The sequence below is a fragment of the Carettochelys insculpta genome, chromosome 4, assembly GCF_033958435.1.
Source record: "Carettochelys insculpta isolate YL-2023 chromosome 4, ASM3395843v1, whole genome shotgun sequence".
Taxonomy (NCBI): domain Eukaryota; kingdom Metazoa; phylum Chordata; order Testudines; family Carettochelyidae; genus Carettochelys; species Carettochelys insculpta.
Genome location: NC_134140.1, coordinates 69833855 through 69849316, shown reverse-complemented (window position 1 = coordinate 69849316; position 15462 = coordinate 69833855). Strand labels below are relative to the sequence as shown.

Here is a 15462-nt window from a genome sequence, read left to right as displayed (position 1 = left end):
TTCCCGGAGGTGAGCCTCATGGAGGCAGCTCAGACAAGCCATAGGTGGGTCGCTTTTGGGCATTCATTTGCCACATTTTGAGCAGGTTTTAAACCCTGGGGAGCCAGGCATCCCTTGGCGCCGATGGGGGGGTTAAAGTCCCGCCTTGACCCACTAAGTGGAACTATTTACAAATTAATGGTGAGTAAACTATTTACAACCATTTTCACTAACTACCAACTAATTTAAAAGTAAAGGCTATCAGCAAACACTCAATGATAAGGGAGCTCCAGCAACCCACAGCATGGGAAGAAGGAACTGAGCGGGGGGTGGGGGGGTGGTATATATGGGCTGCCCTACAGGTGCCACTCCAGGGGGTGCCGCCACACTAACCCTAGGGCTACTGGCTAGGGCAAAAAGCTTCCAGCAACTGGTCATGTGCCGGCACACCCCCAAATCAGAATGCACACGAGCAATCACTCAAAGAAGAAATTAAAGATTTTTTTTCCCTATAGGATTAAGCATCTTGAGCATTAAATAACTTGTGCACATAAAGATTATTACTTACTGTATGCTGTAAACATACTGAAAACTAAAATAAATGTCCTTTTTGTGACGCTCTAGAATTACATGCAATCCAGCAGAAGTAGTTTATGATCACATACTTCAAAGCAATATTATGTACATATTTGACAAACAGGAAAAGTTTACACATATATGACTGGTTACATGAATATGAAATAATTTATGATCACAATACATGCTGCAGAAATGGAATATATAACACCAAGAGTCCTTTTAACAGCTAATATAAGACACTGTTTCGAAAGGAACAACAGCTCAATTGTATTTATTCTTAAATTGATTTGTGCACATGTATAAATTAAAAATCCTTACATGTAGTTTAATGTTCTGCTTTAACCACACATCCTATTCTCATATTCTTCCCATTTATTTTTGTTGAAAGCACCATACACAATAGACTGAATTAAGTAGGAAGTTATAGGAAATACATTGACTATATCCTATTTTAGAAGATATGGGCTACTTCTACACTAGGCAAAAACTTCGAAACGGCCATGCAAATGGCCATTTCGAAGCTTACTAATGAAGCGCTGAAATACATATGCAGTGCCTCATTAGCATGCGGGCGGCTGCGGCACTTCGAAATTGATGCAGCTCATCCAGGCAGGGCTCCTTTTCGAAAGGACCCCGGCTACTTGGAAGTCCCCTTATTAAATAAGAGAGAACATGAGGGGACTTCATTAAATTAAGGGGACTTCCAAGTAGCCGGGGTCCTTTTGAAAAGGAGCCCCGCCTGGATGAGCCGCGCGGCGGCGAGCCGCGTCAATTTCAAAGTGCCGTGGCCGCCCGCATGCTAATGAAGCGCTGCATATGTATTTCAGCGCTTCATTAGTAAACTTCGAAACGGCCATTTGCATGGCCATTTTGAAGTTTTGGCTAGTGTAGACATGGCCATTAAGGGACAATATCACGGTGTAAGTCTAAAGATGACCCAATGTACAAATAAAAACAGTTCAAAAAAGCAAGATTGAGAAGAGATCATATTCATCCCTACTCTTTCCTTACCCAATTGGTCTCAATTTCTTTAAAATCATTTTGGCCCTAACTAGACTTGAAAAAGAGGCAATACAATAAGGCCTCAGAGTACGTGAATCCAGAGTACAAGACCCCGCTCTTACGTGGCTGACCCCCGGTTCATACTTGCAGTTGTGACCCTTACTTAAATGCAATGCATGGGGCGAGAAGCAAGTGTACTTACCCCCAACATCTGTCACTAGCATCACTTGGGAAGTGAGTCCACCCACCCAGCACCTTTCTTCTCACATAGGAAAAGCAAAACTATCACCACCCAACATCTTTTGCCCTGCATCAGAAACAAGTCCACCCAACTTGCATGTTTTGTATGTATTTATCTTATAATATTCATAAATACATATTTTTTATCATCCAAACACTTGAATTATCTATTTAGATGGTTAACCCTGTTGGGATTATTGCTGAAAGGGCTACCTAAATAAATTACAGAAGAATCTCGCATGCTAGTGCATTAGTTTACAGACTCTTGGACTACGTGTCTTCCTTCTCGCTCATGCTCTCATTCCATGAACATGCCCCTCTTACACTCGCATAAAGTTTTTCGTTATCAGTGAATTTTACCACGATCATGGGCCCTAAGTGGAAAATTAGTAGTGGGAGCTAGTGGTGTCAAAAGTGAGAAGAGGAAAGCTCATACTGTGAGAACTTTTGAAGAAAAAGTCAAGGTTTTGTACTTAAGAAGTGGCATATCAAACTGTGAGGTTGCGCGGCAGTTCAACATTAATGCATCTTCTGTGCATTCTATTAAAATTCGTGAAAAGGAAATATGCAAAGCAGTGAAGGAAAGCGCACCAGCAACAGACAAATTGATCCAACATATGCCGGATCCAATTCTTACTAAGAATGAGAAGGTCTTAAATTTATGGCTAGAGGACATAAATAAAAGGCATGTGCTATGTGATGGAAGGGTGTTACAGGAAAAAGCTCTCTCTTTGTATGAGCACTTCAAGAAACCTGTGGGTGGTGAAAGATCTATGGCATCAAAGAAAATGTTTTTGGCAAGTAAAGGGTGGCTGGTGAGATCCAAAACCCGATACTCACTGCATAATTTACAGTTAATACGGAAATCAACATCTCCAACCATGCTGCTGCCAAAAAGTACCCGGCAGAACTAAAGAAGTTGATCCAGGAGAAGGGATATAGACCAGAACAAGTGTTTTGTGAAGACAAGACTGTCCCTTTCTGGAAGAAAATGCCCAGTAGGACTTACATTTCAAAGACTGAGAGGCAGGCACCTAGATTTAAGGCAGTGAAGGACAGAATTATGCTCCTATTGTGTGGCAATGCTGCTGGACATATGATCAAGCCTGGGATGCTGTATCATTCGGCAAACTCTAGAGCATTGAAAGGAAAGAATAAAAACCTCTTCCCTGTGTTATGGCAGTCCAATAAGAAGGCATGGGTCACGGCACAAATATTTTTGGACTGGTTCCATAAATGCTTTGCCCCTGAAGTGGAAAAATATCTGGCTGTGAAGGGAATGGAATTCAAGTTGCTGCTCATCATAGATAATGCTACTGAGCATCCCGAGGCTCTACAATTCGGGCACCCCAACGTGGAAGTCATATTCCTTCCTCCCTCATCCAGCCACTTGACCAAGGTGTGATACATGCATTCAAGGCTATCTACACTCACCCCACCTTCTCCCCCATCTGAACCACTATGGATCTCAATCCCAAGCTTGATGTAAGCCATTGTTGGAAGGACTACAGCACCTGGAACTGCATTACGTATGTCAAGGAGGCTATGGAGGAACTTAAGCCTGAAAACATTGAATGCGTGCTGGAAGAATATTTGGGAGGAAGCTGGGAATAACTTCATAGGCTTCCCCAAGGTAGACAATAAAGTCAAGAGGATTGTTAACGTTGCTCGTCAAATAGGCCACGAAGGATTCAATGACATGGCAGAGGACAATATGGAAAAATTACTGAATGGTGATGGGGATGAGCTAACAGAAGACGACCTAGAAGAACTTGTGAAGAGTGCAGAGGAGGATGAATTAGAAGAGGAAGAAGAGATCGAGCAAGCATTGAGGGACCTCTATAAGTTCAGCAAAGTCTTTCAACTCCTTAAACAGCTACCTGAGAAGGTGCAAGAGTATGATCATTTGATGGTAATGAGTTTAAAGAGCACTCAGGAAGTGAACATATGTTTCTTCCCATTAAGGCAGATGTTCACAGAATGCAAGTGCAAGAAGCAGCAGCAACTCCCTATCACCACGTTCTTCAGGAAAGTGCCGCAAAGAACACAATCTCCCTTGCCAACCTCTACCATCACACAGTCTCGTGCTGCATCGCCGCAAAGAGCATCCTTGCACACTCCTGTTTCATCGCCTGCACAAAAAAAGTCACGAAATCACTGACCAAAATGCCTGTCACAACTCAAGCCTCGCATTCTCCTGTGTCATTGCCTGTGCACATTGAAGCCTTGCATTCTCCTGCCGTTTCCATGCCTGTGTTACCTGTTCACAAGCACTTCACAGCCTCTACCTTCCTCTGAAGTGGATCCTGATGACCCTCCATCTGCTGAGGGGTCACAGGAAGAGGATCAGGAATAAGAAGTCCCCATCATGCTGTCAAGTGCACTTCATCATCGTCTTCATCTGTCATCGCACTGTACTGCACGCTACATCATCAACAACATATGAAGAGAAATGGAAGACCTTGCATTCAGGTAAACCCCATTTGATTTTTTTTTTAATAAAAAATTATCATGGTCAGGTACAGTATTTCATACTTTAAGATTTATGTACATTTAATTTACACAAAGAAGTTTATACACACATGTACATGGTTTATAGGTGTTTGCAATGTTTTACCTTAGTTTTCTATAGGTGGCCCCCAAGTTATGTGAATTTAAGCTTATGCGGGGGTATCAGGAACCAAAGCTTCATGTAGTTTGAGACCTTACTGTATTTGAAATCACAATAGTTAATGACATCTGTAACAGACACGTTTTTAAGCACTAGCACAAATAGGGTTCAAACATATTTTAAAACACAACTTATCTTCCTAGTCTAGACATGGCCTGGGGAAAGGGACAGTGGGTGAATTGAAGAAATGTAAGTCAAATGGTAGTGTGTGTAACTGACTAGATTCTGGCTATGGAATTCATGTCCCCCTGCCAATTTTCTTTGCTTTCTTGCAGAAAATGGACTTTTGACAAGGAAGCAAAGGGAAGCTTCTCTCCCTGGCAGTTTGGTTCAGGTGCCCAGAGCAGCTAGTAGAGATGTAAATCACTGGGAATATGCAATCACGGTGTGTGGCGGGGAGACGGGGGAGGGCTCTGAGGTGTTTCTGAAGAGCTAAATGCTAGACAAGCTTTGTCCCACCAAGCAGAGCAGAACATAGCAGCTTGCCTGCTTAGCGAATTGTTCCCATAGTGACAAATATTAGAGGGGTAGCTGAGCTAGTCTGCATCTTCAAAAACGAGAAGTCGTCCCGTCGCACCTTATAGACTAACAGATGTTTTGGAGCAGAAGCTTTCGTGGGCAAAGACACTCCACAAGCTTTTGTGGGCAAAGATGTGCCAAAACATCTGTTAGTCTATAAGGTGCGACGGGACGACTTCTCGTTTTTGAAGATACAGACTAGCTCAGCTACACCTCTAATATTTGTCACTATGGGAACAATTCTTTTTCCCATAGATGGAGTTCCTCCAGGAGTATAAAACAGATAAGAGTTTATGTTGCAAGCGTTGCAAAGGACACTATGGCCTTATACATGGTTATAGTGCTTTAATGATTAGAACTAACCATTTGTTGGACTGAAATCTCCTATCAATACCTGCTCCATGAACTGGAGATGGTCAGTTTTGAGTTTGATTCCCTAGCCCTCACTTGCTCATCAGTTGCCTGTGTTTTGGACAACAAATACACACGCTGCCAGGAGACCAAAAAGCCTGAGGCAAATCCTTAACCAGGTGAAAGGGTGTTAAGAGCAGATGGGAGCAGACATAGTATGTTATATGCAAGCTGTCAGGCAGCAGGTTGGCTGTCACCAAAACTGAGCTTAATATTGTCACAATGAATTCCTTTATCAAGTAGCATTTAGGCTTTTTTTATATTTAGGCTTCCTTTCATTCCCGAGGTCTACATGAGTGAACAAATGTAGTGTTGCCAGGTGTCATGTAACATGCCAACAGACTTGTCTGCAGGCCTAAAGGTCTTAAAGAGCAGCCTGCAAGCCTCAGAGAGGAAGAGTGGGTACAACCAAATTCTCATCCGTGTTACAGCCTGTTAGAGCCTTGGACCCCATAAACACGAAATATCCATATCTCCTGATACCTGTAACCAGGGCAACCTTGGCTTCAGCCCTGTGAGAACATTAGAAGTGGCACTGTGTCAGTATGTGCATACCCAGTTAACAGCTAAGGGATAAAAATCACTGTGAGGTCTCGCCCCTAGCTGAGTGTCACTGGGGAGTCTCCACCTCAGGGGTGCCTCAGCCGTTCACCCAACTGGAACAATATCTGCCATGGCCCTGACATCAGGCACTTTGTGACCAGAACTCCCTGCAGCAGAAAGGGCATCAGCATGCCAAATAGCCTCTTGTCCAGACATGTACATCCTATTGTGCTTAAGCTCACTAATGTATACCTTGTGAATAATTTGCAGCAACTTAGAGTAGATAAGCTTAATAAAGGACAATTATCCCTAATCAGCTATGTGTTGAAGCAAATCCCACAAATCCTGTCCAGTCTTGCCATTCTTGGGTGACAATATGCCCACACAGGAAACTTTAGAATGTCTGGTACCAAGATGGAGCTTCTACTCAATACCATGGCTGCTGGTGGTCTCTTTGATGCCTTGGTACCAAGGACACTAAAATGACCATAGATGCAGCTTGAATAGTAACAGAGAGGTACGCCCTGCTAGTCTGCACTTCAACAAAACAAAGCAGCAGAAATGTAGCACTTTAAAGCTACAAAATGATTTATTTGGTGATAAGCTTTCATGGGACAGACCCACTTCTTCCGATCCAGAAGTGGGTCTCTCCCACCAAAGCTCATCTCTGAATATATCATTCTGTTAGTCTTTAAAGTGGTACATTTCTGCTGCCTTGTTTCATAGCTACAGGTGTCAGAGTTTCTAAGTGTGGGGGAAGACCTGCAGCTGGGCTCTAAGGTCCAGGAGGGGTGGTTGATTTGGGCTCTGGGAGTGCAGCTGTCTGTTCTGGAAGGGCATCCGTTAGCTGGCTATGGGGAATAGGGGATACTGGTACATGGCCCCCTTGTGCTGTGCTTTGAGAGGGAGAGGGCCAAGAAACAGAAGTTTGACTTTGTTGCTCTACTTCTGGAGGAATTTTTTGGCCTCTATGTTGTTAAAGACATAATTGCTGAGAGGTATTTTGAAATAAGTTACCAACATTTTCAAACTGGCCCCATTATATAGTGTTATTAGGGAGAAGACAGGCTCTTCCAGGTCATCTGGCATGCTATTCAGTCATACTACCACAATAGTATTACCTGTGTTCCACAATTCAGAGACGATAATTATGTGCTAATACACAAAATGGTAAATAACTTCATTAAAACAGAGATTTTATAATATATTAATGTTACAGTTTTACAACTAAAAAGCCAGAAAGGCAAAGTTAAGATTATATGTATAATCCTAACTTTATCCCCCTTAGACAGATGGATGACCATTTCAGCTGAGTTATGCACTCACATATTTTTCAATAAAATAAAATTAGTTATCTAAAGACTGACTTGTTCTCCAGCCCAACCTCGGCCCTGTTTTTCTTCTCATCCCCACCTGTTTCCACTCTTCAGTTTTCTCTCTGGTGAATTAGGTTCTGAGGGACACATTTTTAGTTACTCCTCTGTGAAGCAGCTGTTTGGGTAAAGGTATGACAGAGGATTTGGCCCTGTTTGCTTTGGTAAAGAAAACAAGGTTAAGGAGCAATGCCTGAGCACTGTTTTTCCTAAGAAGGCACCATCACAACTGACTGGTATAGACATTAGCTTTTGAAGTCATACCAAACAGATGTCCTAGGAAAAAGCAGAGTAGCATAAAAAGCCCAATTTCGAAAGGAGCATTTGTTTTAAAAATGCCTACACTAATTGAAGAAAATAACCCATACAGTTTAAGTAAGCAATGTCAACTCTTCCACAATTCAACCACATTGGTAACAAAAATGACATACCATCTTTTTAGCTATGTTACTTAGTCTTCCCATTTCTGGCCAGCAGTACTGAAAAGCTACTCTCATCCCCTGCCTGCTACTCCAAAGTCTTTTCCCAAGCAACAGGCTGTAAAAAAAAAAGCAACTGGAGATACATCACTAGAAGCAGGCTAGTGGTGAGTTTTGTAATACCACTTCTCCACTACTGACTCAAACAGGTCAGGTAACTGGAAGAGCTGGGAAAAGGAGGGAATAACTCAGCACACTTGGAAGAGTACTGTGGAAAAAGAAAGAGGCTTGTGGGTTAGTTATGGTTGTCATTTCATTAGCAATTTGTATTTTGTGGCTTTAAACACAAATATTCAGCTCTCTTAAGGGTTGCTAGTAATTAATTACCAGACTAATTATTATAACTATTAGCAACCCAAGTTTACCAAAGCAAATAGCACATACAGTAGCTAGATTGCCAAATGTTGTCATCTACAAGCATTGGGAGAAATGCTAAGCTAAACTGCAGTGTGATATGATGCACAAAACACTGTCTATTTTCAATGGTAATTAAGGCACCCAAAGCTTCCAAAAGGGTTATGCATTCTCTGAGAAACCAACACACGATCAGACAAAACAGCTTCAATGCATAAAGATGGTTTAAAAAGTGTCTAGGATTAAGCTAAAGACAACATAGGACAAATTCTAACACACAGGGATGGATTCACAGACTATCACAGTCCAACCTTTTCGCACTGGCTTGTTTAGACACCTCCTTCAATCTTTTGATTTTTTTCCTAACTGCATCAGCATCTGGTAAATGGTGATGACCATCAGGCCCATTAGGAAATCCTGGACGTACTCCAGGTGAAACTCCTCTGTAGATAAATACGTACAGTAACTTTCATTACTTTCATAAAACAGACCATACACACCTCTAATAGAAGGTAGTCATACCTTTCAACAGGTTCCCGTATTTCTGCCCTCCATCTGCTTTCTCTCTCCTCACCTACTTTAATATTTTCCTTTTGCTGTTGCATCTGATCAAAGATAGCATGGTAGTGTTCATACTGTCCTCTGGCAGGGATAGGGGAAGGCACAACACCTCCTCCACCACCAAAAAACGGTGCCTGAGAATTAAAGAAAGAACTTTCACATCCTTGTTCTAATAAATCTTTGCAATGTCCACAACTCTTAATAAAACAAGAGCACAGGATTTCTTCAGAAAGTTTAATGTGCACTTGCTTTAAAACAGGAGGAGGATTTAAACTCCTATCCATATTATTTTAATACTTTATTTTTAATGCTCTGTCTGCAGTTAAATTGTGTGCACTATATCTAACCACACAACAGCATTGCTGGCCTTCCACTATAAAATTTACAAAATTCCACACCAAAGAGCAAAGAGTTTGTCACAGCAAAGGAAATGGTTCATCAACAAAAAACAGAAGGACAGTCATTTTTATCAAATAATAGATGGATAAAAATTAGACTCTCATATTCCTTCTTAAAATAAATCCAGTTTTTCACCAGTCTTCAAGAGAAGTTCAATCCTGTGTCTATACTGAAAGTTTCTGGCATCACACAGACCCCAGTCATTTTATTGTGGATAAAGTAACTGAAACTCTGAATAATGAGAGTTATTCTCTGCAGTTACTGGACAAAAATGATCCACTTCTATTACAATTAATATGCCACTTACAAAGACACTTTTGGAGTTCTTACTACAAAGAATACAACTAGCTAGTTTTAAACTTGCAGATCATATGTAAAATTGACAGCAGTTTTCACATATTCCTTTGCAATATGTGGGAATATCTTCCGGATGACAGGGATCACAAATAACATTAGTACAGTGTATTTATACTGGCATATCACTAAAACAGTAGTGTTTCACAGAAACATAATTTAATGGTTACATATTACTTAAAAAAGGTACTCAAAAATCAATACAGAAAATTACTACTACTGTTGTTGCTACTATTTGCCACTCCCCTCAGCTTGCCTTGCCCTGCCTTCCCCACCTACAAATATCACCTCCTTCTGCCATCACTGATGGCAAAGATAACTGACCCCTCTCTCCATCATGCCCCACATTTTCACAAACACGTACTCCCCTCAATCTCTGACACTCTTCTGGCCCTCAAAATACAAACATGTTTTCATTTCTCCAACCCTAAAAAAAGCACATGCTTGACCACACTTGCCTCTCCAAATACTGTTCCATCTTTCTTCTTCCTTTCATCTTTAAGATCGTTGCCCACAATCTGCAAAAGTTTTCCTCCTCCTATTTCATCCTATAACTCACACTCAGCTGAAATGGGCCTTGCCAAAGTCTGTTCTGACCTCTACCTAGCTAAAGGCCAGAATCAGTACTTGATCTTCATCCTCAATCTGTCAAGCCACCTCTGGTAGCTGACAATATTTAGACCTATCATTGTGTCATGGAGGTCATAGGATCTGTGATTTCCAGAATCTCCATAACATTGTCTGCCCCAGAGCAGGACTGCTCTTAGCTGCTGCAGTCAGAGGTGCCCAACTTCTAAGTGCTGTGTAGCAGGGTCACAGCTTCCCACCCAAAGAACTCAGCCACAGTGGGCACGAGGTGCCCATCCCTGCACAGCCCAGCCATGGCTGGGCAGAGTAAGGGGATCCTAAGCAGTTTAGCCAAACCAAGGCAGCCTCCCTCCAGCCAAGGTGGGCAGCTATGGGGCCTTCTGCAAAAGCCCAACCATCAGGATGAGAATTGGACCCCACAGCACCCCAGCCATATGGGTTGCTAGACACTACTCTCCCTTTTGTTGGGGATTTTTTTCTAATTATCAGGACAGCTCATGGGTTTCTGTAAATCCATTATCTTTATTAAAATATCTGAAAAACTGACCTTTAACCCACTCATTTCAAAAACCTTCTTCTAGCCTAGCTTCTGTGACTGTTCTCTCCTGGTGCTCCTCTTGTTTCTCAAATTTCTCTAAGTAACAGCGGGAGGCTTGAAATTTGGGTAAGACTTCTGTTCTCAGTCTCACTAATCACACTGATAGAGATAAGCTTTTAGTACAGGTACTTGAGATTTTATCAGAAAAAATTTGGTGGCACAGAAATAAGTGAAGTGTCTACTAACAGGAACACAGGCTCCGAGGTGATCTTAATAGCCAAAGATGACACAAAATCCTTTCAGAGCTGTGAAGCTTCTCTTTAAGGGCACCTGTGCTGAGAGACCTGGAGCCTCATCTAATTGCTTTGAAGGTGTTACTGAAGATGAAACTGACAGTACCAAAAGGAAAACTTCTAAGTGAGATAGTGCCCGTACCATGATTATGTGTCAGTACCATGGCTGATGTACCAATGCCAACATAGTCAGCAATGTGTCAGAGGCTTAGCAGTTATCTTTGCTCTTCTTATGTGGATGAGGCACTGAGTGGCATGAGTGGCTCCATTATAACATAAAAATATAAGAATGGCCTCGGGATGGGGTCAGACCAATAGTCCACCTAGTCCCATATCCTGTCTTTCAACTTCAACTGATCCATCCACTGTTATCCAATTCCATCACCTGACATTGGAAGGTATAGCTACAGCACGGGGCTGAATCCCTAACTATGCTGGGTAATAGCCATTGATGGCACCACTCTCTCTGCACTTATTAATTCTGTTTTAAACCCCATTATAATTTTGGCCTTCCCAACATTCCCTGGCAATGAGTTCCACAGCCAGATGGTGAGCTGTGAGAAGTACTATTTCCTTTTGTTTCAAACTTGCGACATACTAATATTTTATCAGGTAAAGAGAAGTTACTCACCTGTGTAGTAACGATGGTTCTTCGAGATGTGTCCCTGTGGGTGCTCCACAGTAGGTGTCGGGCTTGCCCAGGCGCTGCAGATCGGAAATTTCCACCAGTCTCCGTCGGGTCCCGCATGCACCGATGCGCGTCGGTCCTTCACGCACTTACAGTCACGTGCGCGATCCGGTACCCGCCAGTTCCTGATCAACCGCTCTGGATGCTTCTGAAAAACATGAAACAGAGCTCCCAAGTGGGGAGGAACAGGTGGGTAGTGGAGCACCCACAGGGCACATCTCGAAGAACCATTGTTACTACACAGATGAGTAACTTCTCTTTCTTCTTTGAGTGGTCCCCGTGAGTGCTCCACAGTAGGTGACTACCCAGCAGTGACCCCAAAAAAGGAGGTGGGTACCCAATTTATGTGCAGCTTGCCCTTGAAAGGACTGCTGTCAACAGGCGTGTATCCTCATCAAACACCAGGTGCATGGCATAGTGCTTGGCAAAGGTGTCGTAGGATGACCAAGTTGCCGCTCTGCAGATGTCTCTTAGCGAGATTCCCTTGAAGAAGGCCGTCGATGCTGTCATCGCTCTAGTGGAGTGAGCCCTGGGCGGAACTAGCAGAGGGGTCTTGCGAAGCTCATAACACAGTCTTATGCAGGATACGATGTGGTCTGAAATCCTTTGTGAGGATAGGCCTTCCCCTTTCAACCTGGATGCGAGGGACAACAGGAGTCTGTCCGTTTTCCAGAAGGGCTTAGTCCCGTCTATGTAAAAGGCCAACGCCCTCCTCACATCTAGTAAGTGCAGCCGCGTCTCCTTGCTGGAGTTGTGAGGCTTAGGATAAAATGAGGGTAATACTATTGGTTCGTTAATGTGGAACTCTGAGGAAACCTTTGGAACGGAGGTTGGGTGTAAATCGTAAGATCACCGCTTCCTTTGAGAACACCGTGCAGGGCGGTGTCGCCATTATTGCTGCAAGTTCGCTCACCCTACGGGCTGACGTAATCGCAAGAAGGAAGGTTGTCTTCATGGTAAGTAACCAAAAGGGGACCGTGGCCAATGGCTCAAAGGGTGGTCCCGACAGCGTGTGGAGGACCAAGTCCAAACTCCATGACGGCGGTAGCGGTTTCCGAGGGGGGTATAGGTTTGCCAACCCCTTCGGAACCGAGTAACAACTGGATGGGCAAATATGGTTGGCCCTTCCTCTTTGTGTTGAAAAGCTGATATAGCCGCGAGATGGACCTCTAGTGAGGATAGGGAGAGTCCGTCTTGTTTGAGCTCCAGCAGGTAGTCTAGAATTACAGTTATAGGGACGTCCAGAGGAGCTAACTGCTTGGAAGAGCACCAGGAGGTAAATCGCGTCCACTTCTGCTCGTAAATCCTTCTGGTGGAGGTCCTCCGACTGCACTCCAGGACTTGTTTCACCCCCTCCGAACATGTGCTCTCTAAAGGCGCTGAGCCATGGATTAGCCACGCCTGTAGACGGAGTCCTTGAGGATGTGGATGCACTATGGACCCCCGAGCCTGCGTGAGACGGTCTGGTACTGCCGGTAGGGGAAGTGGCTGGCGGCATGCCACGCGCAGGAGCAGAGGGAACCATTGCTGTCAGTCCCAGGTTGGGACTATGAGTATCATGTGTGCTCTCTCTCTTTTGGCTTTCTCCAGAACTTTGTGGATGAGTGTCGTGAGAGGGAACGCATAGAGTAGAGGGCCCTTCCATGGGATCATGAAGGTGTCCCCCAAGGATCCCTGCCCTATGCCCGCTCTGGAGCAATACTGGGGGCATTTCTTGTTGTTGTGAGCGGCAAATAAATCGATTTGGGGAAACTCCCATTTGTGAAACGCTCGTCGGAGCAGGTCAGAACAGATCTGCCACTCGTGCGTGAGCACAAAGCGTCTGCTGAGTTGGTCCGCTTTTATGTTGTGGGCACCCGGTAAGTATGAGGCTTTTAGGGTTATATTGTTGGCAATGCATCAGTTCCACAACCGGACAGCCTCCGCGCAGAGCGCACAAGATCTGGCGCCTCCTTGTCAGTTGATATAAAACATGGTGGAGATGTTGTAGGTATTTATCCCGACTACTTTGCCGGGCAGGTAATTTCGAAAACGCCTGCACGCATTGAACACTGCTCTGAGCTCTAGTATGTTTATATGCAGTGTCTTTTCCACGGGGGACCATAACCCTCGAGTAACTTCATTGCCGATGTGCGTTCCCCATCCCACATGGGAAGCATCTGTCGTGAGAAAAACGGTAATTTGCGGTTGGCGAAAAGGCACCCCTACTAATAAGTTCTTGGGGTCTGCCCACCATACCAGTGACCTTTGCACCTCCATTGTGGGCAATACTACCCTGTGGATGGTATGGGCTATTGGTTTGTAAACGCTTGCCAACCAATGCTGCAGGCCTCGCATATGCAGCCTGGCGTTCTGTACTACAAACGTGGTGGTCACCATGTGCCCCAACAGTTGTAGACATGTTAGGATTGGGACTGTAAGTTATTACTTGTACCAGGGATTTGATGGCGTGGAAACAGGCATCAGGCAGGTATACCCTTGATGTAGTGGAGTCTATGCGCATCCCTATAAACTCTATATTTTGCGTGGGCTTGGTCTCTGACTTCGAGAGGTTGATGATTAGGCCCAACGAGGCAAATGTGTTTGTAGTGATGTGTATCATGCATAAGACATCTGCTTTCCAGGTCCCTTTCAGTAGGCAGTCATGTAGGTATGGAAAAATGAAGACACCTTGTCTGTGTAGGTACGCGGATACTACCGCCAGCGTTTTGGTAAAAACTCTGGGTGCTGAAGAGAGACCGAATGGAAGAACTCTGTATTGGAAATGCTCCCTGCCTACTGTGAAACAGAGAAAACATCTGTGTGCCGGATGAATTGCTATATGAAAATACACGTCCTGTAAGTCGAGGGCTGCAAACCAGTCTCCATCGTCCAGTGCCGTGATTATGGAAGCAATTGTAGTCATTTTGAAACGCTGCTTGCGCAAATACCAGTTGAGGGCCCATAAATCCAGGATTGGCCTCCAGCCTCCTGTCTTCTTCTCTGTCAGGAAGTACCATGAGTAGAAGCCTTTCCCTTGGAATTGTTCCGGTACTCTCTCCACCGCCCCTATGAACATGGAGGTGGTCCACTTCCTGTTTTAACTTTGTGTGGTGAGAGGGGTCCTTGAAAAAGGACCTGGTGGGAGGTTTTGGTGGTGGCAGTGATTGGAAGGGGATCGTGTACCCCGGGGCTATAATCTCCAATACCCATCTGTCTGTGGTGATGCTTTGCCATTGAGAGTAGAACGGTTTGAGCCGATGGTGAAACACGTGTTGAGATTGGCACTGAGAGACGGCCTTGATCTTGCAGTCCCTGACATACCCGTCAAACCTGCTATCTCAGGGTTTGCCCGGAGGGTGCACGACCCTGCTGGGGGCGACGTCTAGGGGCCCTGCACTGCTGTTGCTGGGGCCCCTGGTCAGACCCCCGTTGATATTGAGTATGCTGTGGCTGGTAAGCGCAACACCTTTGCCGTGGGTAAAACTTCCTCCTCCTGTACGGGGGGTTGGGGGGGGTGTATATACCCAGGGTCCTAAGTGTGGCTCTCAAGTCCTTGCTGGAGTGTAGGACCGAGTCGGTTGAGTCTGCAAATAACTTCTGCCTATCAAAAGGAAGATCTGCGATTTTTACTTGCAGATCTCTGGGAATCCCAGATGTCTGGAGCCACGATTCCCTACGCATTACTACCGCGGTAGCTGTGGAACGAGCTGCTGTGTCCGCTACATCCAAGGCAATTTGAACTCCTGCTCGTGAGGCCGCGTAGCCCTCTTGGACGATCGCTTTGAGGACCGGCTTCTTGTCCTCTGGAAGAAAATCCATGAGGGAGGTAAGTCTGGAATAATTGTCGAAACTGTGGTTTGAGAAGTGAGCAGCATAATTTGCCATCCGCAGCAGTTAGGTAGATGAGGA

The 15462-nt window shown here is 44.5% G+C and overlaps 1 protein-coding gene across 7 annotated transcripts in view; it reads right to left on the bottom strand.

The window, feature by feature from the left end:
- Positions 1-15462, bottom strand: part of NEK1 (NIMA related kinase 1) — a 141325-nt gene that overhangs the window by 88739 nt on the left and 37124 nt on the right. For 4 of the 7 annotated variants that reach the window (XM_074993039.1, XM_074993044.1, XM_074993041.1 and 1 more), the window contains 2 exons: positions 8673-8845; positions 8462-8593 (listed from right to left, as the gene is read on the bottom strand). In XM_074993039.1, coding sequence (XP_074849140.1) covers positions 8462-8593; positions 8673-8845 — 305 coding nt within the window. The remainder of the gene's footprint in view (positions 1-8461; positions 8594-8672; positions 8846-15462) is intronic. The other 3 variants (XM_074993043.1, XM_074993045.1, XM_074993046.1) reach the window with 2 other exon arrangements.